This window comes from Marmota monax, unplaced genomic scaffold (genome assembly GCF_021218885.2).
Source record: "Marmota monax isolate L192 unplaced genomic scaffold, Marmota_monax_Labrador192_F-V1.1 WCK01_AAM20220418_F8-fsc00008, whole genome shotgun sequence".
NCBI classification, from domain to species: domain Eukaryota; kingdom Metazoa; phylum Chordata; class Mammalia; order Rodentia; family Sciuridae; genus Marmota; species Marmota monax.
This window is the reverse complement of record NW_026694432.1, coordinates 20,924,099-20,951,746: the sequence shown is the minus strand read 5'-3', so window position 1 is coordinate 20,951,746 and position 27,648 is coordinate 20,924,099. Positions and strand designations below refer to the sequence as shown.

The 27,648-nt window shown below is 54.9% G+C and overlaps 3 protein-coding genes across 21 annotated transcripts in view; 2 read left to right on the top strand and 1 right to left on the bottom strand.

The window, feature by feature from the left end:
• The window catches only part of Cep85 (centrosomal protein 85), a 35,278-nt gene extending 33,274 nt beyond the window's left edge, over nt 1–2,004 (top strand). For all 4 annotated transcript variants that reach the window (XM_046468687.2, XM_058571035.1, XM_058571036.1 and 1 more), the window contains one exon: nt 314–2,004. In XM_046468687.2, the coding sequence (XP_046324643.1) occupies nt 314–474 (161 nt within the window). In that variant the 3' untranslated portion in view covers nt 475–2,004. The remainder of the gene's footprint in view (nt 1–313) is intronic.
• Ubxn11 (UBX domain protein 11) lies at nt 1,943–27,648 on the bottom strand. Of its 16 annotated transcripts, XM_046468690.2 has the most exons (15): nt 27,457–27,630; nt 23,977–24,081; nt 23,216–23,244; nt 22,576–22,674; nt 19,004–19,092; nt 18,562–18,616; nt 18,093–18,169; nt 17,150–17,276; nt 8,512–8,726; nt 8,216–8,293; nt 7,121–7,241; nt 6,893–6,996; nt 5,738–5,811; nt 5,522–5,662; nt 5,251–5,440 (listed from the first exon to the last, which is right to left on the bottom strand). In XM_046468690.2, exons 2-15 carry the CDS (start codon nt 24,045–24,047, stop codon nt 5,266–5,268), a joined length of 1,455 nt encoding a protein of 484 aa, XP_046324646.1. In that variant the 5' UTR covers nt 24,048–24,081; nt 27,457–27,630; the 3' UTR covers nt 5,251–5,265. The 16 variants fall into 16 exon arrangements, 15 of the variants coding, with proteins under 15 accessions (XP_046324651.1, XP_046324646.1, XP_046324644.1 ...); XM_046468695.2 differs by lacking the exons at nt 5,251–5,440; nt 5,522–5,662 and adding an exon at nt 1,943–2,714 and having other exon boundaries at nt 27,457–27,644; XM_046468688.2 differs by having other exon boundaries at nt 5,251–5,662; nt 27,457–27,642.
• On the top strand, nt 3,118–4,588 carry Sh3bgrl3 (SH3 domain binding glutamate rich protein like 3). The gene is made up of 3 exons (XM_046468699.2): nt 3,118–3,280; nt 3,847–4,014; nt 4,142–4,588. Exons 1-3 carry the CDS (start codon nt 3,233–3,235, stop codon nt 4,205–4,207), a joined length of 282 nt encoding a protein of 93 aa, XP_046324655.1. The 5' UTR covers nt 3,118–3,232; the 3' UTR covers nt 4,208–4,588.

The following is a 27,648-nucleotide window of genomic DNA, read 5'->3' as shown; positions in this document are numbered from 1 at the left end:
TTTGTGAACAGGTTCCTTATGGGGTGCTTGCAAGCAGGACAAAGTTGGCCTTAAGCAGCAAGTTATCAGCCCACTGTCCCCAGCTGCTTTTTTAAAAGTGCCATGTCTGAAGGCTTGGATGTAGCTCAGTAGGCAAGTAGACTGTACTTGCCTAGTATGTCTGAAGCCCTAGGTTCAGTCTTCAGTACTGGTGGGCGGAAATGCTAAGTCATAAGATCGTGGGCCTCAGATACTGCCTGTCATTACTGCCCCTTCCACATGAAAGTATCTCCCAACTGACTTATTAACACTCTTGAAATGTTCTCCTCCTCAGCCACACAGCACCCAGGGACTCAGCTAGATTTGCAGAAGCCAGATGTGATCAGGAAGAAACTAGAAGAGGTTCAGCAGCTGCGCCATGACATCGAGGATTTAAGGACCACCATGTCAGACAGATATGCCCAGGACATGGGAGAAAACTGTGCCACACAGTGAGGCGTGCTGGGGGTGAGATAGGCTGTATTCTCTGGAAGGTGGGGGAGATCTGAGCTGTTGAGAGCCTGGCCAGGAGGTCCCTGCCCTGACAATCCTGTCTGTTGCTGCTGCTCCCAGAGAAGAGTCAGAAGGGAAGAGAAGAGAGCCTGCATCTGGGGGCCACAAGCTAGTGAGGGAAGTATTCCTGCCTTTCCCACTCTGGCTTTGCCTTGTTGAATTGCGTTTGTCCTGTTGTCCTAATTCACCCTTTTGAGGGTGAGTTACTAATTAACTTTCTAGCAGGTTCTACTGATAAGTCCTCACAAATTGTTCCCAGCCCTAGGCTGACATCAAAGGCAGTCAAACAGCTCACCTCCTTTCTCCATCCTCTGGGATGAATCCACATTCATTCCCACTCCATACTTTGGTCCTGCTGGTACCCAGAACTCCTTAGAGGAGCCTGAAAAGGCCAAGCACAACAGTGACCATTTGGAGAATTCTCAGGCCCCATGGACCCCTTCCTGGGAACTGAGCTGGCTTTCTGAGTTTCTCAGGCCCAGTCCCACTGCTTCTTCCTCAGGGCTCTTATTCTCACAGAAGCCTCAGGGTGATCTGTTCATTAGCAGAGTTCCCACTAGGATCAGGACTCCAGGGATTATAGCCAGGGTTCCTTAATCTACCTGCTGTGCCATCTTTACAGGAGACTACTCCACAGCTGCCCTATGTCCATGCGGTCAGCATAGCTCCTCCAGTGTTCTCAGGCCTTCCAGCCATCCCTTTTCTTGGACTTTGAATACATTCTTCTCTGTGGTTCTATGATCAGGCTGAAACCCCCCACCCCAGACCACAGGGCAACTTTCAAGCTGCTTCCTGCAGGGCTGATCTGATTTGCGCCTCTCTCTTCTTGGGGTGTATGGAGGGGGGAGGTCTTTTCCCTTTCCTGCTCTGACTTCCTTGAAGAGTTCAGGGTATCCAGTATGGGTCAGCTATAAGATGTGACTTTCAGTGTTTCCTGGGTTGTTTGTTTCTGTGGGGCTTTAGGACCCTCTGCTTTCTGGTTTTTCTTGCCTCCTGGTTTAGGGAGCATCTCAAAGTTGTTAGTGTCTGGTTGTTGGATTAGCCCCAGGTCTTTAGATCTGGAGCCAGGCCAAGCAGGGGCCATGTTTGGGTATGGGGAGCAAAGCAGTGCAGGAGTGGAGGGGCAGCCGTGGTAAAAAAAGCTTTGGGCTGTTGGCAGCATCCTGACCCTCACTCAGGCCTGAATGAGCTTCCTTCTTAAGTGTTTTTTCAAGTTTGTGTTTTATTTATGGAGTGACTTATCCCTTCCATTCAGAGCAGCCCCACCCAGCTGGCTGTCCCCTAAGCCTCTGGGCTCCTGCCTCCTTAAGCAGAGCTGCCCGGTTGGTCTCCACCCTGTGTTGGGAGCCCAGCCACCATGCTCACGGGTATTTCTCCTCAAAAAGTTTATAAACAGTTATTTATATGAATCTTTGTTATGTCAACTGGTTTGTATTGCCTATTTTGAGTACAAAATAAAATATTTAACAGACACATCAGTTTTTCATAGCTTTCCATCAATACTGTTCCTCTGCCACACCCCTCATTTTGGGCTTGTTGGAGCCAAAGGCTGGGTGACTTAGCCAAGTTCCCCAGACAGCAGCAAAGAGGGACTTCTTCACGTCCTTATCTCTACCACTTCTGCTTCTTTGCTCTTCTGTGGGGACAAATAAGATCTCTTCCGTCACCACTTTGTTGGCAGAGCTGCCCAAGTCATAGAGTAAGTTGCCATTGGAAAGAGCTTCAGCAAGTCTCTCTGGGGGGAAGTCTGGCCTCTGGGTTTCTGTGAGGAAGTGGCTTCCCCAGAGCAGAGCAGGCACTGTTGCCTCAGAGAGCTGGGCCTGTCTTCCTGGGCTGTTAACTGAGCCCTGGACCTGAGGGGCATTGTGTCCAACCAGACCCATAGCTAAGTCTCCAAAGTCGGGCTGCTGTTGGGAGTCTGCTCCCTCTGAACTCCCTGGACTCTTGTGGAGTAGCAGCAGCTGTGGGGTGCCATCTGCAGCATGGAGTCATGGGTACGTTGAGACCACCCCAAGACCAGCTATGGATCTTGAACAAGGGCTGTCTTGAGCCCAGCCTCTAGAGTCCTGGCACCAACCTTGGTGTACACACTTCCCAGAGCCGGCAACCTAGTATCTTGGTCTCAATCTGGCTCCTGGAGGGTGTGGTCCTCGCTTTCTGTGGCCACCCTTTCTTGTCTAAGCCTGCAAGAGTGGAGAGGAGCTGTAGGGGAAATCCCTGGCAGGGCTGCCCCTGCTTTGGTGTGCCTTCTATCCAGGAACTTTTGAGTTTGAAAACTGCTCAAAGTCCCAAGCTGAGCACCTCCTGGAGACCAAGGGTGGCACTGGTGGGTAGGTGGATGTACCAGAACCAGGGTGAGCCGGGGAGGCCTTTGCTAAACCCTCGCCCCCTCTCTCCCAGGCCTTCACTGCCATCTGTCCCTCCCCAGCCTCACATCGTGAGCCCCAGATCAAGCTACGGCTGAGGGGGGTGGGGGGGGCGCAGCTGCAGTGGTCACCCGGAGAAGGGCGGGGTCCTCCAGCTCGAAGGGTTGTATCGCGCAGGCCCCGCCCCACCCGCCTGCGCCACCCATTGGTCGCGAGAGCAGTGACTCGCGGGCGGAGCAGGAAGGAAACCGCTCCCGAAAGCAGCAGCGTAGTCTGACCGTGCTGCTGCCGCTACCACCGGCTCTCGTCTGCCTGCATATCCGTCTGCCTGCAGCATGAGCGGCCTGCGCGTCTACAGCACGTCGGTCACCGGCTCCCGCGAAGTAAGTGCACGACCGGCCGCTGCTGGGGAAGAGCACGGGCCGCTTCCCAGTGCTGTGGACCCTGACGCCTGGGACCCGCCCCCACGACGGGGGATGGGGCGGGGCTTCCTGGATCCAGGGTCTTTGAGCCCCGTCCTGTGCCCCTTCACTGGGTATCTTGGGTCCTCAGTAGCACCAGCGTGGTTTACCTGTGCCCATCCCCCACCACTGGGACAAACACTGTCTGTACCCCTTACCTCCGCATCCTTATCTCGCTCTCTCGCTGTGTGCGTGGTGTGGGGGTACCCCAGCCAGACCTGCCCTGCATTCCCCTGGCTGAGCTCCTGACCTTCCCGGCCTGAACTTTATCCCACTTCCATTCTTTCTGACCCTCTTCCCATGGTGGTGGGCCCCCTCTCATCCCCTGCCTCCTCAAACCTGACTTGCCCTCATAACTCCTAGTGGCCAGAACACTCCTGTAGAGTGGGCAGGGGGCAGAGAGACAAAAGCCCCTGGTCACATCTGCCAGAGCACTCCCCATAGGCCTTCCAGCCTGCCCACTAATCCTGCCCACCCTTGACCCCCAGATCAAGTCCCAGCAGAGTGAGGTGACCCGCATTCTGGATGGGAAGCGCATCCAATACCAGCTAGTGGACATCTCCCAGGACAACGCCCTGCGGGATGAGATGCGAGCCTTGGCAGGCAACCCCAAGGCCACCCCACCCCAGATCGTCAACGGGGACCAGTATTGTGGGGTATGGGCCTGGGGATTGGGGGTGAGGGGAGTGTTGTTGGAGGACTCCAGCCAGGGTCATACCTGCAAAACAGTACTGTACCTCCTGCAGCAGCACTGAGGTGACTACCCCTGCCCCTTCCCCTCAGGACTATGAGCTCTTCGTGGAGGCTGTGGAGCAGAACACGCTACAGGAGTTCCTGAAGCTGGCTTGAACTGAGCCAGTTCCTGGTCCCTGCTGGACTCAGCACCACATTCTCCCCACAGACCTCACCCGGCCTTGAAGGACCCCGTCACCAACTCCTGTCTACCCTAATCTTGAAGTCCCTTCCCCCTAACCTAGGCCCCTTCTTCCTCTTTGTAGCCCCCTCTCCTCCATTCAAAGGCAACATTCCTTTACCCACTAGTCTCAAAAATTGTCTTAAGCAACAGCCTAAAAGGCTGTTCTTCCCAGCCAGGCCTTGGGGCTGCCACCCTGTCTGGCACTGGCTGATGGGTACTTCTTTTGGTTCCATTAGTCAGAGCTCTGCCAAAGGCCCCGCATTCCCTCTCCTGGGAGTACCTTAGAGACAATTAAATGCCCATTCCACTGGCAATGTCTGTCTGGTTGTGACCTGGACATCCCAGGTCCCCACCCTGGGTTAGGCTAGTAATTGTGATAAAGCTGTGCTCATGTGTGGCACTGCAGCATGTGTGTAAATGCATGTCAGGCACACACGTGCCCGTATGGACCAGTGGTTTCTGGAGACAGTGGGGTCCACTCTCCAGGTCACAGTTGTGTGTTGGTGTCCATTTGCATGCCTGCCCTGGGGCTGCCCACCCTTGGATCGGATTGGTTAGTGTGGGTGTGTCACACTAACAGCCACAGTTCTGTCATTTTGAAGGCATGAGTATAGTTTGGCAATGACTTTGTGCATAGTATTGAGGAAGTGTCCCCATGAGCTTATGGGTCTGTGTGTGTCCACGCACAGGTGTCTGCTGACTGAACGCTAGCCAAGTGAGGCTCTGCTGCCCCAGCTGAGGCTGAGAATGGAAACCCAGCTGGGGTTGGCAACTCCCTCCTCAGGATCCTTCCCTTCACAGATCCACTTAGCCTCCCTTCTTAGGAGAAAGAAGAACCCAGACGACGAAGACCCAGCAGCCAGTACTGCCAGCTGAGGCTCAGGTTACTGAGGGGAGGGGTCAGCACCACCCCTCCCTGGCCTCTGCCTTCCCCTCCAGACTGCCCTGCCAAGAGATCCTGGTAGAGCTGATGGTGTCAGGGCCAGGCACTTTATTCATGGCTAGAGCTGGAGTTGGGGCCAGGGTCAGACAATGGGGCCCTGCATGGCCGAAGTAGCAGTGTTGCGTTGGGCACCAGGCCTGCAGCCTGCAGCGTGAGTGTGTCGTCCTGGTAGACCATGAGTGGGAAGGTACTGAAGATCTCAAAGGTGGCTGCATCCATGCCCCTGGGGGGCCCAGTGGAATGGATCAGGCCAAGCCATTGGGCTGGAGCCTCCCTGCAGCCCCTGCCTCTGCCCTGTGCCCACCTGGCCTGTGTTAGCAGGGCACGCACATCGCCAATAGTGTCATTGGGCCACATCATCAGGAGGAAGACTTGTTCCCCATTCTCAGACTTGATGCGCAGCATGGAGAGTGGGGGTGCTGGTGTGTTGGGTGACTGCTGACTCCTGCAGGCCCAGGGGCCTTCAGTGTTCCTGATGGCCAAATCCCACTGGACCCTCACCTTTCCACCCTTCCCTCACCTTTCCCGCTCAGCCACCAAGGCAGGCGTCTCCACTATGGTCTCCTGGATCCGGGCAGGTAGTGGGCAGTAGTTCTGGAAGGCATCAATGGAGAGGGGACAGAGAGAGCCCTAGGCCTTGCCTGAGTCATCCAACCCTTGGAAGGGACTGACTCATCCTTGAGCAGGGGTGAAGGTGTTCGTGTAAACTGAGGCCCAAGAGAGGAGAGGGAAAGGAAAGAAGGCTCTGGGAGGCAGCCCATCATTTCCCTCAAGAAGCCTCCCCATCAGTCAAATGGGAGGCAAAAGCCCACAAAGACGATGACCAGGCTAGATTTCTAACCCACCTTGGGGTCAGGGAAGGCTTCCTGAGGGAAATGACACCTGAGCTGAGACTGCAGAATGAGTAGGAGTCCTTATAAGTGGAATGAGGACAGGGATGTTCCCAACAGCAGGGACACCGATCACCTAAGATCAGGGAAAGCCTCCTAGAGGAGGTGATATATTTGGGACATTGCCAGCAGTTCACAGCTGAAGCCGGGAATCAGGTTGGACTGGAAGAAAGAGGAAGTTAGAGAAGCTGGGAGGGGCCCAGTGGTGCAGGACAGGCCTTGAGTGCCAGGATAAAGGACTTGGCTCTGAGAATCCTTGGAAGACTGCAATAGGGAAGGCTATGAGGGAAGGATGGCTGGCAGGGGCAGGGAATGGAGGCAGGAGACTGGCCAGAGGAGGTTGCATTGTGTGGGAGACACACCAGAACCTAGGGTGGTGGGCAGTGGGGATGGAGAGAGTTCTAGGGATGGCCAGACCAGACAGGACTTAGCAATGCTCTGAGAAGTTGAGAGAGAGCAGCAGGATGGGATGAAGAGAAGAGATAACCAGTTCTGTGGGGGCCAGGGACAACCAGGAAGGGATACCAGGACTGCATCGTGGCTCACCCCCAGCCTTTATTTAGCCCCTTAGAGCCAGTCTGGCTGCTCTCTGGGACCCAGTGCAGAGCCTTCAGCAGCTCTGTAGTTTCCAGAGACCACTGCACAGCGCTGAGGGACCCACCATCCTGGCCGTCCCCCAGGGTCCAGAAGCCTGAGCCTCCAGGCAAGACACTGCTCTGGCAAGCTGGGCCAGGGTTGGTGGTAAAGAGCCCCCAAGAGGGTTGTGGAATTAGGGCCAGCCTCACCTGCAAGGTGTCCCTGATGGGACCCCGGATGTCAATCACCTGGCCTTGTCGGATCACAACCTTGGGAAGCCTGTTCAGAAATTTCTCAGCAGTCATCCTGGAGCCTGCAGGGAGGGCATTGGGAAACTTGGCCCAGGGAGGAACTGTGATTAATGGTGGGAGACTCCACCTGGAACTTCTGCTGCCCAGCCCCCCAGCCACCTGGCTCAGCCTCAGGGCCCAGCTTACCTGGGTACTCCTCCACTCTGTCCGAAGCCTTGCGCACCTTTGGTCGGCCTACCACACGGCCCTCACCTGGGAATGGGCCCAGCCCTTCCTCAGGGTAGACCTGATTGCGCAGGTCACTTACCTGGCAGGAAGAAGGGGTGATAGCAGCCAGCCCAGCTCTTCAGCCCTGGGACCCTCCCCTTCCCTGCTTGCCCAGAGGCCCCAAGAGCAGGCCCAAGGGATAGTCTAATGCAATCCCCATTTTACAGACAAGGAGGCTGCAGCCCTGGGAGAAAGCAGGAGAAGCACAGTCATGCCTCTGTCACCTCCTTGGGCCTTGCTTCTGCAAGCACTCCACATTCATGCCTGCAGAAACCACAGTAGTACCCTCCTCAGAGACCCCCCTTCTCAGGAGTGTCCAGAGAGGCAAAGTCCTTGCTGTTGCCTAGTCTGCAACACAGACCCTTGTCACCTAGTGTGCTTCCTCAAGGCACAGCTCTGAGGCCTTGTCTTGGCATGGACACCTTAAACATCCCCACTTGTGAGTCGCAGTTTTCTGAGCCATGGTGGTGCACACCCCCTTACACGCCCTCACTGTGGAAATAACCTGCCACCCACTGGGGCCTCATGGGCCCTTTGGTGGTGCCCTTCGTCTCATACTTTCCATGACAAGCTCAAGTCCTTGAGGCCTAGCACCTGCCCCTTCTGCTCTGCATTTGTGGTTCACAGCTCTGCCTTCCACCTCAACCAGTTGGCTTCAGGAGCCTCTAGGGGAAGCCCCGCCACTTGTGCATAGTCATAGTCACCGGGTCCTGAATGCTGGGGAATAAGGGCAGGCAGTGGTCTGGCCAAGGCTGAGCCTTCGGGGTGCCACCAGAGGGCACTGCCTGCTGTTCAGCCGCAGGACCTCCCTGCCACTGCCCCTGCCAGGCAGCCTTATCCCTCCCTTCCCAGCCAGTTTCAGGATCACCCTCTCCGGGAGTTTATCAGACCCAGGTCCCCTGTGCTGGGGCGGTGGCTCCCCCTTCAGAATGGCTGATGCTGTGGAAGTTGTTTCTCCCCATTCTCTCCAAAATCCCCACACTGGGAAGGGTAAGTTGAGGAGCAGCCCATCACCTTAAAGGGAACCCCATCAGGGTAGAGTCGCTGGAGTTCTGAAGGGAAGAAGCCATCCAGTATGTCCCGGAGACAGCGCTGCAGTGAGGAGAAGAATGGTGAGGCCGGCTGCCTGCCTGGATGGTGGCCCTGGGCCCTTGGCTTCCCCAGTGCCTCAGACTCTAGAACTATTTGAAACCCTAGGGCTTGGATGGGGGCCTAGGTGGGGGGCAGGCTGGGCCTGGGTGAGCTGGCTCCACCATCTCCATGTAACAGTGGGCAGGAGGGGACCCCAGAGCCCCACCCCCAGCTCCTACCTGTGTGGAGGGATCGTAGAAGGGCCGGAAGGGCCCATCAAACATCATGATGCCATTCCTGTAGAGCTTCAGCGGGATGGGCTCAAGGGAATGGAGCCATGCCCCACCAGGCACTGGCGTCACCTGGGTGTCACCCTCTACCACCAGCTCACTGAGATCCTGCAGGCTGGCCAGCAGCCTATCAAAGTCCACCTCAGGGGGCACTAGTGAATCCCCTGGCAAAGAGGATAGATCCATGAGTCTCATCATGGCTTCTGTGTGCCCTAGCAGCCCTGGTTTTTGTGGCCCTCTCCCTAGCTGGGCAGTAGCCTCAGGGTCTCCTTAAATGACCACCTAAGGAAAAGGAAGGAAAACTAATACTAAATAATAGTAACAGCTGTCTCCTCGTTGAGCATTGGCTTTTTGCTGTTTTTTGTTTTTTTTTTTTTTTTTTTTTTTGCTGGGGGTTTAATACCCATCATCATGTCCCCTTCTCTTACTGACACTATGCTGTAAGGGCTTTTTGGATGAGCAACCTGAGGGTTACAGAGAGTTGAGTGACTTGCCTAGCAATGAACAGTAGTGGCAGAAGCACGATTTGACCTCAGGCCTGTCAAGCACTGATTGGCAGCTAAAAAGCACAGAGCAGAGCTCCCAGCCCTGGAACCCAGCCTTTCAGGGTTCCAGTCCCAGCTCCTTCACTTCTACATGTGTGACCTCAGACAAGTCATTGAATGCTCTGTGCTGCAGCAGTCCCTTGTAGAATGGGATGACAATAGTGTCTGCCTCCCAGGGCAGCTGTGAAATGCCAAAAAGATGACTGTGTGAGGGCCACTCTGTCCACATTAGATTGTTACCAGCTCTACCTTGCACAAATGGTCCTGAGGCCAGCCCCGAGGCTCTGAGGCAGGAGCTATTACGCATGAGGAAAGTGGCCCAGAGACATGAAAAATGATTCAGCCCAGGCCACCTGGGGAGTTAGAGGAGGGCTTGGGACTTGAACCAGCCCAGTCTAGAGCCTGTTCCCCACCCCTGCACCATCAGGAGAGGGAGGACAGATGTTAGGGAGGGTGCTGGGACAGTGCTGAACAGAGGTGGGACAGGCCCCGGGGCATATGACTATTTTTGTGCAACAGACCCTTTTGAGCAGCTGCCAAATCTTTGGTCTCTTCTGAAAACTGCGCCCCACATATACCTGTGCCACAGCCAAGACACGCTAGAGCAGAAAGTGTCACCTGGGGACACACAGGCCAGGGCCTGTTCTGCAGTTTTTGAAGGGCCCTGGCCCTCAGGCAAGTTGCCCACTAGGGTGCAACTCTCCAACAGACAAGTGACTCTGTGGGCCTTCTTGGAAGCTGTTTTTCACCAGGACAGTCACGTTGTGGCAGGATGTGGGTCAGGCCTCTGGGGACCCAATGCTTTTCCCCACAGTGGTGCGGCGGTCCTACCAGGGATGTACAGATGCAGGTGATTATGTTTCCTGTTGCCTTTGCAGTTGTCAAAATGGTCCGCCCTGGCCAGCCCTCCCCTCTCCTTGACATTTGCTACTGCCTGAGGTGCTATACCTGCCCTCCCCGGCCCCCTTGGAGTACCACAGAGTCCCTGCCAGGAAAAACAGAATGTCCTAGGCATCCCTAGTATGATTCAGAATGACATTAAGACATCATTTTCCTTTAACAACTAACTACTTTAAGAATATATTGGTGGGGCTGGGGATGTGGCTCAAGCGGTAGCGCGCTCGCCTGGCGTGCGTGCAGCCCGGGTTCGATCCTCAGCACCACATACAAACAAAGATGTTGTGTCCGCCAAAAACTAAGAAATAAATATTAAAATTCTCTCTCTCTCTCTCTGTCTCTCTCTCTTTCTTTGAAAAAAAAAAAAGAATATATTGGTAACCAGGTGCAGTGGCACATGCCTATAATCCCAGATACTCAGGAGATTGAGGAGCATTTCAAGTTCAAGTCCAACTTTAGCAATCTACTGAGACCCTATCTCAAAAAAAAAAAGAAAAGAAATGGCAGGGGAGGCTAGAGTAAGTAACTCAGGGGAGCACCCCTGGATTCAGTCCCTATACTGAAGAGAAAGGGTGGGGGGAGTGAGAGACAGAGAAGTGTATGCCCAAATTGGTTAGCCTAAAAATCAGAGCAGGAAAGATCATCTCATATAAGGCCAGCCCCACCCATCCTCCTCCACCTGGGAAGGTGAGGCCTAGAAAGGTTGGCTGGCTTGGCTGGGTCAGATCCCACAGAACAAAGCAGAAGAGCACCCACACCTGCTAACACCTAAGCCAATACTCCTGCCCTGCCCCAAGCTGCCTCCTGAGTCCGGGGCTTCAGGCACCTGACAGACATGGGGTAGCTGGCAGGGGAAAGGGACAAACTTTCCCCTGGAAGCCCAAGGGAGGATGCCAAGAAGCAATGAAAGGGGAAAGAAGTTGGTCAAAAAACTGGCCCCAAGCCAGGTGATGGTGCATGCCTATCATCCCAGCAACTTGGGAGGCTGAGGCAAGATCTCAAGTTCAAGGCCAGTGTGGGCAAATGAGCAAGACCCTGTATCAAAATGAAAAGTGAAAGGGCCGGGGACGTAGCTCAGTGGTAGAGCATTCTGGCCTCAATCCCTAGTACTGAAAGAAAAGAAAAAAGAAAACTGGCCCCAGGGGCTGGGGTTTAACTCAGGACCTAGAAAAAGAAAAGGAAATCTAGCTCAGCTGCTGCCAATCAGCTGGACTAGGGCTTGGAAAAATGAAACCAGATGGGGTGAGCTGGGCAGGTATTGGGTCCAGTAGACAGGAGAAGGGACAAGGGGCCCAGGAAGGAGGAATCACAGCTTTGGACAATCCAGAGCTGGAGGAAGAAGACAGAGCCTGGTGTTGCCACACATTTCAGAGTTGGAAAGCCACTAAGCCCCACGCCACGAGTATTCTCCAAAGGCCTGACCCCATATCAGGACAGAGATGCAGTAGAAGCCCACACAGGGTGAAGGTGGCCAGGGACAAGTCCAGCTCTGTTCTAAATGGCAGCAGGACTTGGGTGAGGGGACATTTCCTCTGAGCCACAACACTCCTTTCTGTGGAACAGGTACAAAGGAACCCCGGCCAGGCCAGGCAGGGTGGCACACACCTGTAATCATAGCTACTTGGGAGGCCGAGTCTGGAGGATTGCCCAGCTTGTGAGCTTGAGGCCAGCCTGGGCAACTTAGCAAGACCCTATCTCAAAATAAAAAATATAGAAAGGGCAGTGGATGTAGCTCAGTGGTGAAATACCCAGATTCAATCCCCAGTACAGTTAAAAATTCAATCAATAAAAGAACCCTGGCTGCCTGCAAGGCTGGGCTTCTGAGCTTCTCCATAAGTGAGGATTCCCTATCGAGCACCTGGAGAGGGGTATATTACCATCCCCATCTTACAGATGAGGAAACTGGGCCTTGAGTAGTGTCATGTTACCCAGGCCATGCAGCCTGCAGAGCCTGGGTAACCACCTCAGCTCTCAGTGACCATGTAGGCTGCTGCTGAGTATTGGCTCTTGGGATCTCACTCCCTTGGGTCTCTTTCAAGCGAGGGCTGCTGTGCTGGGAGATCATCTTCAAGGCCTCATCCACCTTTGAGAACTATGGCTATATTAAAAAGGGAGGCGGCAGCATGGGGCCAAGCCTGGCCTCACCCCCACTCCTGAGCCTGGCTCCCTTCAGTGGGCTTCTCCCTCCCACCCTGAGCTCTGTGACCTTGGGCAGGTGGGCCTCCCTGAGCCTCAGCTTCCTCTTCTGTAGAATGAGGACAATACTTTCTGCTCCCAGGGCTGCTCAAGGCTCTGAGAAAGTGCGTGGTTGGTGGTGGCTGCTGTTGTCACGACACCTCCTACTCACTCTTGGGCTCTAGGCTTGGGCTGCACTCACCACCCACCTCCTCTGAGAAGCCTGGCCAGGGGCCTTTCCCATCATGGGTGGGTTCCTGGAGCACCTGGCCCACTCCTTCGGCCCTGGTCACAGGTTGTTGTCATTTTATATGTGCTTGTTTGCCTTTCGACCACACTGGCTGAGCCTTCATCACAGGCTGGGGTGCTGAGCCCTGGCTGGCCCAAGGAGGTGCTCCAGAAGCATGTGCTGACCTGTCCTTCGTCCTCAGATCTCCGACAGCCTCCGTGACCTGTCCCTACCTCCCCATGCCCTCTTGCAACAGGAAGTGGAGCCATCATTACCACCTATCTGTACGTCAGGCCCGCTCTGGGGACTTACACACATTTGCTCTGCTCCTCGGAGGAGCCAGGGCCGACAGAAGAGGCTCTGAGCCCGGTTGCTGCCGTAACACCAAGCCAGCCTGTGACCAAGCCAGCCTGTGACCTTGGGCCCGTGGGATTCCACTTATATCTCTCTGTCCCTGCCCACTGAACATAGTGCCACCCAGTCCCCACCTCATCCTGTGGATTGTCCCAACATGCTCTGATGGTCCAGGCTCAGACACAGTGGCCACCACAGCCTAGCTCCTGCAGGTGAAGGTGCCCTGATCTATATGCCAAGCACCATGCTGGGTGCTCTGGGGCATGACAACAGCTAAGCCACACAGGCTGCTGGTCATGGCCCCCCACCAGAAGCACCCCATGCACTCATTCAGTGCTTTCAGCAGCCCTCGGAGCCCCTCAGTGCTACTTATCCCCCCCTTTCTTAGAAGAGGGAATGGTCTCGGAGACCAGCAGTCACCAGGCTCAGTGACCCCACCCAGCCCCAGCCTAAGCCTGGAAGCCATTCGTGCCATTGCAGACCCCATCCCCCGGGGCTGCCCAGCCATCGGCACAGACTCACTGGTGATCAGATTCGAGCTGAGCTTGAGGGGATGGAAGAGAAGAAGGCAAGACACCTCTGGGGGTGAAGAGTGCCAGCCAGGCCTGGAGGTGGCTTGAGGGTGGGGAGAAGTCAGGCCTGCCGCTGCCTAGGCCAGGGCAGGGGGAGGGCACCAAGGGTGGCCCAGGGACAAGTTACGCTGGCCACTACCCATGGAGTGAGTGTGGCTTCCTGAGCTGGGAGTTGGATAGAAGCACCAGCACAGGCTCAGGGTCTTGGGGCTTGGGAGGAAGGCTGGGGGAGGCGGGGGCTGGCACAGGAGGCGGGAGAAATGGAGGAAGGGCAGGAGCCCAGGGACAAAAGGGGGATGTCATATCCAGCTCACAGCTGACTAGAGCCCTCAGCCCTGAGGCCCACACCTGGCCCATGGTGATTGACCAGAGCAGGACTGTCCCTTTCATGTCTTCACATGCCCCAGAGCACCTGGCACTGTAGCCTGATTCTCACATCCTGGTGAGAGGGCATGGAGGGATAAAGGCTCCAAGCTGAGGTCCATCCCTGGCCAGGCTTTGCCCCTGCTGGGCCCCCCTTCATGGGCACGACTGACTCTCCTTCCTAAGGCAAGAGTTCCAGGACCTACAACATTCTAATTATTCCCCACTGGCCTAATACAGATGGTCTGATTCACCAGTCCATTGGCCTCTGCCCCAAAGCCCATGGAGAGGGGTGTACAACAGAAGGGGACCCAGGAAGTCAGAGCCAAAGTGACATCCTAAGTCAGTCCTGTACTGTGGGGTTAAGCATCATGCCAATATGTTGGGAATTTAAAAAGTAGGACAGGGCTACACAGTTGAGATGATACACCAGGAGGTGGGAGGACAAGAAGTCAGAGCTGCCCTCAAAGACAGTATGGTCAGTGGAGAGCCAGGAAGCCAGGGCTAAGAAAAACAAGGTCTTTAAGATTAAACCCACGGCACGCCTATAATCCCAGCAAATTAGGAATCTGCAGCAGAAGGATCACAAGTTCAAGACCAGCTTTAGCAATTAACAAGAACCTCAGCAACTTAGCAAGACCCTGTCTCAAAATAAAAAATAAGCCAGGCACGGTGGCTCACACCTGTAATCCCAGCAGCTCAGGAAGCTGAGACAGGAGGTTGGAGGCCAGCCTCAGCAATTTAGTTAGATCCTATGCAACTTAGTGAGCCCCTGTCTCTAAAAAAAAAAAAAAAGAAAGAAAGAAAGAAAAGAAAAAGTTTAAAAGAGCTGGGAAGGTGACTCAGGGTCAAGTACCCCTGGGTTCAATCCTTGGTACCAAAATAAACAAATAGATAAAATAAAAGTAAAAAGGGCTGGAAATGTAGGTCAGTGTTAAAGCATCCCTGAGTTCAATTCCTGGTACCAAAACACAGCATCTGCAGACAATGGTCTGCCCTACTCCAAAACCAAATCAGGAACTTTCCCAGGTGATGAGGAGCGATTCCAGGTGTTAGGGGCAAGCACGTGTGTAGAATGGCCATTAGAACACCCTACGGTGTTGCCCTATCAACACGGTGATCACCAGGGGTGGAGACCTAGCAGGATAACAGACATGTGTCACAGGAAGAACCGTGAGGAGGGAGAGCGCAGGCACCACTAAAATGCCACCTCTACACAGGATGACATCAGGCATTCGGGTCCCAGCCTACCCCACAGATGCCATAAATGCATCCCTTGTTTGAGTCAGTCTGGGGTTTCTGCTTCCCACACGCGGCCTCCCTTGTGCTCGAGCATAAGAATAAAGACCTTGTTCCTGAGAGTTGCACAGAGCCTCTGTCTCATTCTTCTGATAGACAGCTTAAGAACCCAGGGGGTCGGGTCCTTAACAAGAGCAGCAGGCCAGCCAGAGGCCAGGGGTGGGAACACGGGGTCCTTGGGGAAGGAACCAGCTGGCTCCTGGAGTGAGAAAAGAGAGGTCCCAGGAGGCAAAGCTGCTGGAAATGGAAAACTTCTTCATCTGGAGGAGATCAGGGGAGGCCCCTCCCACACTGAAAATTAAAAGGCAAAAGAAGGGCGGCAGGGGCTTGGCCCAGCGCTACTGCCCTGGGTCGGATCTCCAGCCTGCAAAACAAACAAACAAAAAAGGCTGAAGAAGGGCAAAGACGCACAGAGGACCAGAGGGCTGTGCGGCCAGGGAGCTCCCAGATGAGTGTGGGCACTCCCAGCTGTAGCTTTAGCTGGGAAACACCTGGCTCCACAGTCGGCCTCCCTCAGAGCACACCGACAAAGCAGAGCAGGGGGAGGCTGCTCCTTTTTGGGTGGGGGAAGAGTAGGAATCCACAACGCAATGTCCAAGAAACCAGCTGTCTGGTCCAACCCCTTCCTAAAGGGAGCAGGGAGGTCCCCACTGGCCAGAAGGAAGGCTGCTCTCCAGGAAGATGGGAGGACCCTGTGAAGCCAGAGCCCATCCTGCGTGGAGGGGGCTTGGGAGCAGGACTGCAAGCACCAGCCCTAGACCCCAGGACAGATATTCTTATAGCATCTGCAGCCACCTGTTAAGGCCTTGCCTCTCAACCCGGTCCTAGGTCCCTGGAGAGCCCCACCATGGAACCTACACTGAGTCAGGCTGCTGCACGCCAAGCCCACAACATCCTGGGCGGCAGGGCTCGCCCCACCGCCCAGGACTGCCCCAATTACCAAGGCTGTGGGTCCTACCTCCCAAGTCTCTCTCTGTGGCTCTCACCCTCACCACCCTTACGCTGGGCATCCCTTATCCTCTGATTGGGGCTGCCTTCCCAGCGGGCTCTCAGCCCTAAGCCTTGCCCCCTCCACTCAACAGTCTTCAGACTCCATAAGTGCCTCCATTTGCCTCTCTGTAAAATGGAATAACCTCTGTGCCATGCCAAGGCAGCTTGCAAAAATGCTCTGAAAGCTGCAAAGGTTGCACAGACGGGAAGTCATTTAGAACAAGCGGTGTGTGTGTGTGGTGGGGGGTTGTCCTGAGACTTAGTGGATCTGGCCAAAGCCCAGGACTAAATAGGAAGTAGGGCTCCAATGAGGAATCTGGGCTTTTACCCAGCAGGAAACTTCAAGAATCAAGAGAGTGTTGTCATCTTCCCCAGTTCCTCCTTCAAGAGCAGCACTCTTGTTCCAGAAAGCTCCGCTGCCTTCACAAAGACCTTGGAGGACAAGAGCTCCTACTTGTTAGGCTCATGACACACATGGCCAGGGCGAGGCGTTCCGTGTTTAGCTCACCGTCTCCAGTGTACCCCCATTTTGTTGATGGAGAACTTGAGGCTCAGAGAAGGGAAGTCATTTGCCCAAACCACACTTGTAGTAGGTGGTGGGTTAAGATGAGGATCTGATTTGACTCTGAAGCCTGGGGAACTATCTATGGCCAGTTTCAGAATCAGCCAGTGCTATGGACCCAAATCTAGGGAAGGAAGGGCGGGAGGCACCCCTCTGGATATCAGCCATTGCGTGAGACATGAGAAGAGCTGGGGTCCCGGGAAGCAGGTGATCTCAATGGTCTGGCTCATAGATGCACCTGCAAAGGGATCCACGAGGGGACTCAGCCTTGGAATTGAAGAGGGGCTTCCAGAACAGAGGGGCTGCTCTTTTAAGGCAGCTGCTTTAGTCTTGCTGCGTCCTGTGACTCTGGGTCCCTGGAGCCTTTGACAGATAAGCACGCAGACTAAGGTGACATTAGGGAAGATATAGGAGGGCAGGCCAGGCGGTCAGTGACTGAGGTCTTGGCCCTCCCTTCTCTGGGTCAGAGCAAGGGTGGGCTCCCTTGGAGGCCCATTATGCTGGGTGGCCAGGCACAAATGAGGGGATCTGGAGAGCTGGGGGCCAACAGGAATCCACTGGAGAGATCCCTCGAAAGGAGCGGGGCAGGCCCTCTCCATACCTGGCTTCCAGAACTTCTTGGCGGTCATCCAGTCCCTCTTTTCCTCCTCTGAGACCGTCTTGTCCTCCGAATCCTCCTGGTCCATAGGCTCACCCACCCACTGCAGGCCGTAGTCGTTGAGGAACCGCTGTGGGGCAAAGGGGAGACATGGGACAGCCAGCTCAGCCTCCTGCACGGAAAGGCAGCACTGGCCTAAGCCCCAGCCTCAGTCCTGGGCCCCAGAGCTGCCTGGACAAAGGGAATGGGCAGAGGACCCTGCTGCTGGACTGGGTGTTGAATGGAAGAAAGGTGACTCAGGTGATAGGGTCACTGGGTGAGAATTCACTAAGACAGGGATGGCTCAGCCCTAGTTCCTGGGTGATCGCTGTCCCGTGGAGTTCACAGCTCCACAGGGGAAGAGAGATGAGGGGCTAAGGAAGCAGAGGATAGGACCTGCTTTGATCAGAGGCCAGGAGATCCAGCAGGCCAGAGGCTGGGAGGGCAGCCAGAGGAGACAGATGAGGACGGGGAAGCTCCCCAGGATAAATAAGAAAACACTTGGGCAGACGGAAAGGCATGGGCAAACGTCCTGGGGTAGGAAAGAGCTTGATGTAGTCAAAGAACTGGAGGAAGGGCCCCAGGGTTGAAGGAGAGCATGGTTCAAGGTGAGACCGAAGAGGTGGACAAGGGTTAGCATGCAGTAAAGACTTTGGAATTGAACCCCATGAGAAGCCATGAGGTCTATCAGGCGGAGAGGGGCATGTTAGGAGTTTGATCCAGCCCAGGAGGAGGGACATACCCTGGCTCTGGACACCTCCCTGGCTCTTTAAACTCTGGGTCAGTCCTGGGCAGGGAGACAGGGCAAGGGCCCTGGTTGGGATGCTTAGTGAGGAAGGGCCCAGGGAGGGAGGCTCCGGCCAGGGTGCGGCGGGCTGGCTGCCCCTCCCTCCGCCCTGCCTCTCACCTCCATCTCCCCGACCTGCCGCTGCAGCTGCGTGCACATGGTCTGCAGCTCCTCCTGCCGCTGCCCACTTACCTCACCTTCAGAGGAAACCAGGGTGAGGCTCAGCTGCCCAACCTGGAGGCTTCCAGGTGTGCTGGCCCGAGGGTCATCTGGGGATCCCCGAGAACTGCCTCTGGGCCCATCCCTTTGGTGTCTCCCTAACCCTGTGGGCACCCTGGCTGACTCTCAAGGGGCCACCAGTACCCCTGGAGCATGTCTCTTCCATGCTCTGGATGGCACGCCTCAGGGGACTCGGTGCCATGAAGCCAGGTACTGGATGAGTCCAGCACTGCCCCGGAGGTATCGTTGCCCTCCCTGGCCCAGCTGTCCAAACCCCACCAAGGAGTCCACTTGATGGTCTTGGAGCCCCGATGAAGTCACTGCCCACACTCCCAGGAGTCGTGGTCAGCCCTCCACAAGGGCCTCTCACCCTGGTTCTGCTGCAGGCGCTGCACCAGGTCCTCCAGGGCCAGGATCTTCTGATCCTGCGGAAGCAAGACACGGCGTGAGGCCAGGCCCGGAGGGTCCCAGAGCCAAATAGGAAGAACGGGAATTTTTCGAGGCACAGGGAAGCACAAAGACCGTGCCCCTGACGACTTTGGCACCGCCACTGTTCCTGGGCCTCCTATAACAACCCTTGTGGTCCCACGGAGGTGAGGAAGGGTGCAGCCAGCGCTGCCCAGGGCCCAGTGTCCCACTGCCCCATCCAGGTCGACCAGGCCCTGCTCGGCTGTGGAGGAGACCCCAGCCTCTCTGCTAAGGTCCCAGGGACCCAGATCGGTTCCAGGCCACACCTGGCCATCAAACCAGGAAACTCAGTGGGGAAGTTGGTCCTAGAGCCCACCCAGCCTGGCCCCTCCCCTGAGGCCCACCTTGGACACCAGCTCATCACTCTGGGCTTTCACCTGCTGCTCCAGTTGTTGCATCTTCCTCGCCAGATCTGAGTCATGGTATGGGGGACCTGCCAAGCAGACAAAACCCCTAGAGTCCAGGCCTGGAGGGGATACTGAGGCAGGAAAGTCCAGGGAAAGGATCTGGAGCAGAAATAAAAACACCAATAGCAGCTATCACATGATAGGAACTGCTGGGAACGCTACGCACATCAGCTTCTGTAACTCTGGCAATGTGCCCGTGAGGTAGACGAGCTGTCTCAGGACACTGAGCTGCATTAACTTGTCCAAAGCGTGTAAGTATGTGGTGGAACACGTGAGCTGCACCACCTTGAAGTCTTGCCAGGCCTCGTGGCGAACATCTACAATCCCAGTAGTTCAAGAGGCTGAGACAGGAGGATGGCAAGTTCAAGGCCAGCCTCAGCAACTTAGTGAGGCCTCACTAAACAACTTAAAATATAAATAAATAAAACCCCCTCACAAACAAACAAAAAGAGCAAGGGAGATAGCTCAGTAGTAAAGCGCCTCTGGGTTAAATCTCCAGAATCCACCCAACCCCCCAAAAAAGGGTCATCCTCCATCTAATGAAGCCTCAAATTCGAACCTCCAGTTTGCAGGCAATGCAGAGAATAAAAGAGGAGGCCAACGTCACCCAGGTGCATGGCCAGACAAATCCAGAACTGGGGTGTTCTGAAAGACACATGTCTAGAACTCTTCAAAAAGTCGATGTCATTGTTTTAAAAGGAAGGGAGACTGTTGTAGAGAAGAATAACAATTAGGTGTGGTGCAGGACTCTGGGATCAATCCTGGATCAGGGGGAAAATCACTGAGATTGTGGAACCCTGAGGAGGTTTGACTGTAGAAGGGACAGATGGTAGATGTTACTAAATAACTCATGTGCTGGGGTGGGACAGTCGTATTGTGAGCATGCATTTCCTTATTCTTAAAAGATACCTATTGAAGTGTTAGGGATGAAATGACATCTCTGCAATTCATTTCCAAATTGTGCATCTTAAAAATACATTTGTCAGGCTGTGGCTGGGGCTCAGCGGTATAGCACATGCCTAGCGCCTGCGAGGCCCTGGGTTCGATCCTCAGCACCACATAAAAATAAATAAATAAAACAAAGGTATTGTGTCCAACTACAACTAAAAAATAAATATAAAAAAAAGCCATTTGTATTTATATATGTGAGTAGATGGAGAGAGAAAAGGCCAATGTAGCCAACCACCTGCAGCTGTCAAGGAAGACATATGGGTATTTTTTTTTAATATTTTTAGTTGTAGATGGATGCAATACTATTTATTTATTTATTTATTTATTTATTTTTATGTGATGCTTAGAATTGAACCCAGTGCCTCACGCATGCTAGGCAAGTGCTCTACCACTGAGCCACAACCGCAGCCCCCACAAAAGGACATTAATTGCACTATTATTTCAACTTTTCTGTATACTGGAAAATTTTCAAAATAAAAAGTTTGAGAAATGGAAAAAGAGAGAGATGGAAGAAACTGGTCTCCTTCCTTTCCTGGACACCTTCCGTGCTGTGAGGCAGGTACTAGAGCCATTGCCAACCAAGCAGGATGCCCAGAGGAACTGAGCAGGGGTTGGGGAGGGAGAAACCTGAACTTTTTTTTTTTTTCCTTGTAGTACTGAGGATGGAATCCAGGGGTGCTTTAAGCTCTGAGCCACATCCCCGGCCCTTTTTTGTATTTTATTTGGAGACAGGGTCTTGATGAGTTGCTAACTGCCTCATTTTTGCTGAGGCTGGCTTTGAACTTGCAATCCTCCTGCCTCAGCCTCCAGAGTGTCTGGGATTATAAGCATGCGCACCGCTCCTGGCCTGACCCCAGAACTCTTGACAATGTCTTTGAGTCACTGAATTAGCAGCCCTGGAGCTGCCTCCTCAGGGGGCCTCAGCACATGGGATAACAAATCTCCCCACTGCCTGTGCAGGTTGACTGAGGGTCCTCTCTAACGTGTAGTCAAAAGCCCCTGAGGTGACCTGTCAGCTTTCAGGAGCTGCCAGCACATGCAATGTGGGTAACTCACTGGGAGAGGATGGGGAGAGGGTGGGGAGAGGGTGGAGAGAGGGACAAGAGGCCAGGCAGGTGGACAGCCACACTGAAAGGCTGGGAGTGAAGAAGGTGCTGGCAAAGACAGCTGGGGGAAGAGACTGGCAGGAGGGCATCTGAGGGGCCGGTGACAGGGCGTCCACGAGCTGAGGGTGTTCTGAGAATGGGGGACAGCTCAGATGCCGCTCAGCAGAGAAGCAGGGCAGGAAGCTCCTATAGATGTTGGTGGGGACAGCCACTGGCTGGGAATGGATGAGAAGTACATGGCAGGGGAGGAGACAGGGACAGAGGCCCAGAGCTCCTTTAAGAGGAGGGGCTCCTCCTGTTACCAAGACCCGCCCCCCGGCTGGGGGCAGGAGACCCCCGGCTTTGTGATTCAGGACCGAGACCGGCTCTTCACCTCAATCCCCCTCCTGTCAAATGGAGGGGGTTGGTCAAGACTCATCAGGCTGTTTATTGATTTGTTTCGTGGTGCTGGGGACTGAACCCAGGGGCCCCACCACAGAGCTACATCCCGGCCCTTTCTTTTCTTTTCTTTTCTTTTTTATTTTTATTTTTTAGTTTTCGGCGGACACAACATCTTTATTTATATGTGGTGCTGAGGATCGAACCCGGGCCGCACGCATGCCAGGCCAGCGCGCTACCGCTTGAGCCACGTCCCCAGCCCCCCTTTCTTTTCTTTCTTTTTTTTTAAATTTTGAGTCAGGGTCTCGCTAGATTGCCAAGACTGGCCTTGAACTTGAAATTCTCCTGCCTCAGCCTTGTGAAGAGCTGGGGTTAGAGGCATCTGCCAGGCCCTTTCCTATAGCCGACTTCCTGATCGGTGGCCACCACTCTGAGGGCCCCTTGTGACCAGTACTGGCCAGGGGCTCTCTGCTGAGCAGCATTTCCTTAGGACGCTGCACTGGGAGGACACGAAGGCAGAGACAGGCGGCCCACCTGAGACACCACACTGACGCAAGTGCTGACCCCAGTCCCAGCCTCCCCGCACCCCACGCAGCTCATCCCCGCCTGCCTGGTCTCCCGTCCCCAGGCCAATAAGCACTCCCTCCTCTGGGCAGCTGCCCTAGTGGTCCCCATGCCACTGTTTACACCTCCACCAGCCCTTGCAGATGCTGTGGGCCAGCTAAGAGAGCCACCTAGGGGATGGTGCCCTGCAGGCACAGGGAGCAGGTGGCCAGGGGCTGAGCTCCCCGCTTAGGCCCTGCATCCTCTCTCCCCCTGAACCCTGGGCCTGCGGACATCACACGTGATGGGGACTCCAGAGGCTCCAGCCACAGCCTGGCCTCCCAGGCTGAGCCAGGGGGTGTGCGGCCTTGTGACAACTAGGTCTAGGCAGGTTTGGATGTACAGGCACATGGCCATGGTCAGCCGGGGCAGGAGCAGCCACCTCAGACTCAGCAGACAAGTGGAGGAGCCCTGGCTTGCAGGGCCTCGCCCTCCTCTGGGGCCCCTCCAGCTGCAGGCCTCTGGTCTCACCTGGCCCACTCACAGAAGCAAATTTGTTGCTGTAGCAGGAAGGGACAGAGATCTGTTCTTCAGAGCCAGGCCCATCGTTCGGCATATCCACCTCATCTTCTGCAGACATGGAGGCTCAGGTCACCGCCCTGGGGCTGAGTCCCAGAGGGACCCTGGACCCTAGGCCCCAGCTGAGGAGAAGCAGCCCACACACTGCCCCCACGAGTATGAAGGCAGGTCATTTGGGGGCTCGGGCAAGGATCCAATTAAAATAGTCCTCTTCCTGGAGTTCCCAGGCCAGCTCCTGGGAGGCTGGAGTGGCCACAGCAGTGCCACAGAGGGGTATGAGTGGGCTAGGATCTGACAGGAGAGGAGCCAGGACAAAGGTGTGAGGTCAGCTCCAGGGAGAAGAGGCTGGTGGAGGCTGTGGGCGAGGAGGCTGGGCCACCCCTCTTGGTCCCTGCATAGTTTCCAGGCACCCACCGCCAAACCTTCAGTGGACTGAGGGGTCAGAAGTTGTGAAGACATCTCTGCTGAGGGGCAGAGCCAGGAGGGAAGCCCAGGCCTGGGGGTGGGGAGGGCTGCTGAGGCCCAGGGGCAGCCAGAGGCGTTCCAGGCAGGTCGGAGGTGAAGGGGACACTAGGACACAGCCCACACTTACCATCTCCATAGATTCTTATCCCTCGCCTTCTGGGAACCCAAGCAGGAAGGAGAAGGGAAAAACAAATTAAGTCCCCGGAAGTCCATTAGGGAAAAGGTTCCAGGCCCCAAGTCCCAGCCAAAGCCAAAAGAGTCAGAAGCGGGGCCTCTGCCTCCTGAGAACTGCTACCCCGAAATCCCATCCCTAGTGAAGGTGAGCCAAGGGACATGCTTCAGAACGTGACTCCTTCCAATAAGAAGGACAGGGGAGCCCGCAGGTCCTATGGGAGACTAAGACTTCCAAAATCCATGAGCCAGCCCTGGCTCTGCTCTGCTCTGCTCTGCAGTGACTGCAGGTCCCCAGGTCTGTCACTCAACCTCTGGACCACCTCAGCCTATAAGGATTCCACGAGGTGTTCAGCAGAGCAGGGTGAAGCTGATAAAAGGTAGAAGAGACTCCCCTTTCCCAAGAGCCCACCCAGGCCTGGGCCAGAGTGGGCAGACCATCCGAGTCTGCAGAATTAGTAAGTGGACAGGGAACGCCAGGCACTGAGCCACCTCCACAGGGCCTGTGCCTTACAAAAAGGTACCATCCAATTAACCGTTAGTCACAAAGGACAGCTCCTCAGAAGAAGGTTTAAAGAGAAAGAAAGTGGTCGGATAAAGGCACGTACCTCTTCTTGGCATTTCTCAGGATAGTAGGAGTCATTCTCCTTTGGCCAGGGAGGGCCAAGGTGGACAAAGGGGCAGGGACACAAAGACCCCACAAGGCCAGCTTCTTACCCAGGATCCACAGGTTCCGACTGCAGGGGCACTTTCCGGGTCTTGCTAAGGGAGGCCAGAGGTGAGCTCATAGTTCTAGTCTAGATCCTAGCTGTCAGTAACTCCCTGAGAGGAAAGAGGAAGTCAGCCCTTGGGGACAGTGGGGACCTATGGCTTCAGGCCCAGGAGTAGCCCGAAGCTTCTCTTCTCTATCTACTCTTCCTAAGAGGGAGCACTGTCCAGGAGAAGTGGCCCTCACTCCTCCAATGCCTGGCAGAGGGTCTGGTGGCCTTTTCCTTTGGGTAACCGGCTCTCTCTGCCCTGCACACGGAGACCTGGAGGTGCTGGGGACAGTGCTGTGAAGCGGGGTGGTGCAGCCCCTTTGTCTGGAGCTTTCCAAACTTAGAGCCTGGGTAAAAGACTACAGCAGGAGGCCTGGGGCTTCTGTCCATCCATCAGTGAGCTGGCGGATACAAAGCCCAGGTGTCTCCTCCTCTCCTATTAGAACCCAGGTGCCACCTGTGCAAACATGCCCAACCCACAGAGGCAGAGAGGGCAACCCAGGGGCAAGATTCAGCCAAAACCGCGCCTAAGTGATACATAGGTCAAGAACCCAGACTCTGCAGATTCTGCCACCCGTTGTGTAACCGGCACCTCAGTTCCTCTGATGCAAAATACAGACAGTAACAGTACCACCCAGGCAGGTTACCAAGGGATTCAGAGAAACAAGGCACCCAGCCCAGTGCCAAGCTCAAAGGAAGTACTTGAAAACTGAGCGTGGCTATTGTGGGGTTTGTTGTTATTGGCACCTAGAACTAGACACTCATAACTGTTGGTTTGCCTTCCTTTCCTCTTTCTTCCAGTAAAGAGGTATGCACACCAAGATGCAGAGAGGGGCCACTACTCTATGCAGTACATTAAATGTATTAAGTGGCTAATATTGCTGGGCATGGTGGCACACACCTGCAATCCCAGCTGTTCAGGAGGCTGAGGCAGGAGGATCACAAATTCAAGGCCAGCCTCAGCAACTTAGCGAGACCCTGTCTCAAAATAAAAAGGGCTGGGATGTAGCTTGGTGGTAGAGTGCCCCTGGGTTCCATCCCTAGTACCACAAAAAAAAAAAGAAAAAGAAAGAAAGAAAAGACTAATACCTAGATGTCTTAGAGTCAAAGAAAGGCCCTCCATTACTGAGAGTCTGAACCAAGTCTTTTGAGGAGGTTCCTCTTGGGAGATGTGGCACTGGCCTCTGCCCCGGCCCTGAAGCTGCCAACAGCTCAAGACAGCCACCTGTGCCTTTGTTCTAGAGGGTAGTGCTCATGCCCTGCCCCTTCTTCAGGAGAATCCTTCCCCCAGGGCCCAGGCCCAGTGTCCTCACCCCCATCCTCCAGCCTCCCCACCCTGCCCCTGCCCTGCCCTGTCTGGTCTGGGCATCCTCGTGGTGTTTGGCCAAGGATGGCAGCCCCTCTTGGTTGCCCTCACCAACCTCCACACACTGCCAGAGGCATCTTAAAACACAAAAGTGACATGACACATCCCTCACAAAGCTCCCACGGGCTCCTTCTCAACCACAGGAAAAAAAAAAAGTCAAAATTCCTACATCTGGTGCCTGTCCATGTCTCCTGACTTCACCCTCCACCTGACCACGACACCCTCCACCTGACCGCCCTGCACTCTGCCAGCTGAGCTGCAGGCAGTACCTCAAGCGCACGCAGCTCCCCCTGCCTGGAACTCCCCTTCTCGCCCGTGTTCGTCCCTTGACCAGGCTGACACCTCTTTTTTTTTTTCTCCTTGTCCTTCAGTTTAGCTTTTTATTTCAAAATTATTATAGATTTACAAGAAATTAGGGAACTGGTACAGAGAGATCCCGGTATTCTTCATTCAATCTCCTTCAATAGCTACATCTTATATAATCATAGTTCAAGATCAGAGGCTTTGTACAGCTGGTGCCCTCTAATCACTTGGGGAGACGAAGGGTATGAGAAGCGGCCTTGTCTTTCTCCACAGTCTTCCCCCTGCTGCCTCTTCAGGGTCACAACCTCCCTTCCCAGCCCTAACCCCAAGCAAAGGCCGCTCTTATATCCACTTCAAGAAAGTTACGTAAATAGAATCACATAGTATGTAGTATTTTTTTAAAATTGCTTTGTTAAGACTTAAATCACATACCTCACCCTTTAAAAAGTGTAAAGTTAAGTTTTTGATACATTCATGGGGTTGTGAAACTGTCACCACAAATTTAGAACATTTTCATCAGCACAAAAAGATCCTGTAGCCAGGTGGGGTGGTGCACACCTGTAATCCCAGTAACTTGGAGGCTGAGGAGAATCACACAAGTTGGAAGTCAGACTCAGCAACTTAGTGACATCCTGTCTCAAATTACTAGGTAAAAGGACTGGGGATGTAGTTCAGTGGTGAAGCTTCCCCGGGTTCAATCCCGAGTACCAAAACAAACAGAAAACTCTGTACCCTTCAGCAGTCACCCCCAATTTACCCTCCAGGCCAGTCCTGTCTTTCCGAGTCAGCCCTGGGCAGCCACTAATCTACTTTCTGTCTCTATAGATTTGACCATTTTGGACATTTCATTTAAATGGAATATCTATAAAAATGATGGAAATTTGTAACTTAAAAAAGCGAAATGTTTATGAGTTATATATCAATAAAGCTGAAATGTATATGAGTCATATATCAATAAAGCTGTCATGGAGAAAAAAAGGTCCCCTAACCCAACCCAACATTTCCCCACAAAAGCAGCTCCTCCATCTCCCCCTTTTGTAATCGGACCCCATCATCAAGCACAAAATTCTCTCCTTTCTTCCCTCCTAATCCGATCAGTCACCGAATCCTGCAGGTTAAACTCTACAATGTCTCACCACAGTCCCTCCTTCCCGTGCTCACTGTTGGCCACCCTCAGAGGGTGCTTGCTGCACAAAGGGATGTCACAGTGGCCCCGCCCTAACTGCCCTGCTTCCAGCCTCACTCCGGTCCAATTCGACACTCCGTGTCCAGATTAACCTCCCCTTGGCTCACGGGAGACCTCCGAGGGCGGAGACAACGTCTCCCCATCAGTCTGGGGACTTCTGGGGATTCCTGGGCACACGGCTGTGTCTCCTTCAACTTCAGAGTGGAGGACCTGAGGTCAGAGCCGGGTCTCCCGCCTTCGTTATGGGGACCCCAGGGCAGCCTAAGGCTAGGGGCTGTCCTGGTCTTGGGACCCGCGCCGGTGTCCTCGGGGTCCACGTCTCTGGGGAGGGACCTCCCTCCTGGGCTGGTGGCCACCATGGCCCAGCGCTGCACCCCAGCGCACGCTTCTACCCCCAACCCCAGCAGGACGCGCTCGCTGCGCCACGTACCGCGGCCCGACCCGCCCCGGAGCCGCCGAGCCGCCTGCGCCCCACGCACGGCCATGCCCGGGCGCCCGCCGGGGAAGGCCGCGGGACCCTCGGGGCTCGGGCCGCAGCCCGCTGGGGAGCTGCGGGAGCTGAAAGGCCCTGGGCCGGGACTCACCACGCAGGGCCGGCGAGCCGTCCCGGCGCCGCCATCTTGTTGTCACGCGGTTTCCCAGGCGACCGGGGACGGTGCGCTTCTCATTGGCTAATTCGAAGAGGCTCCCTGAGCGCGGGGCGCCCGCGCGGCCAGTAATCCCAGCGACTCGGGAGGCTGGGGCAGGAGATCGCAAGTTCGAGGCCAACAAGGAGA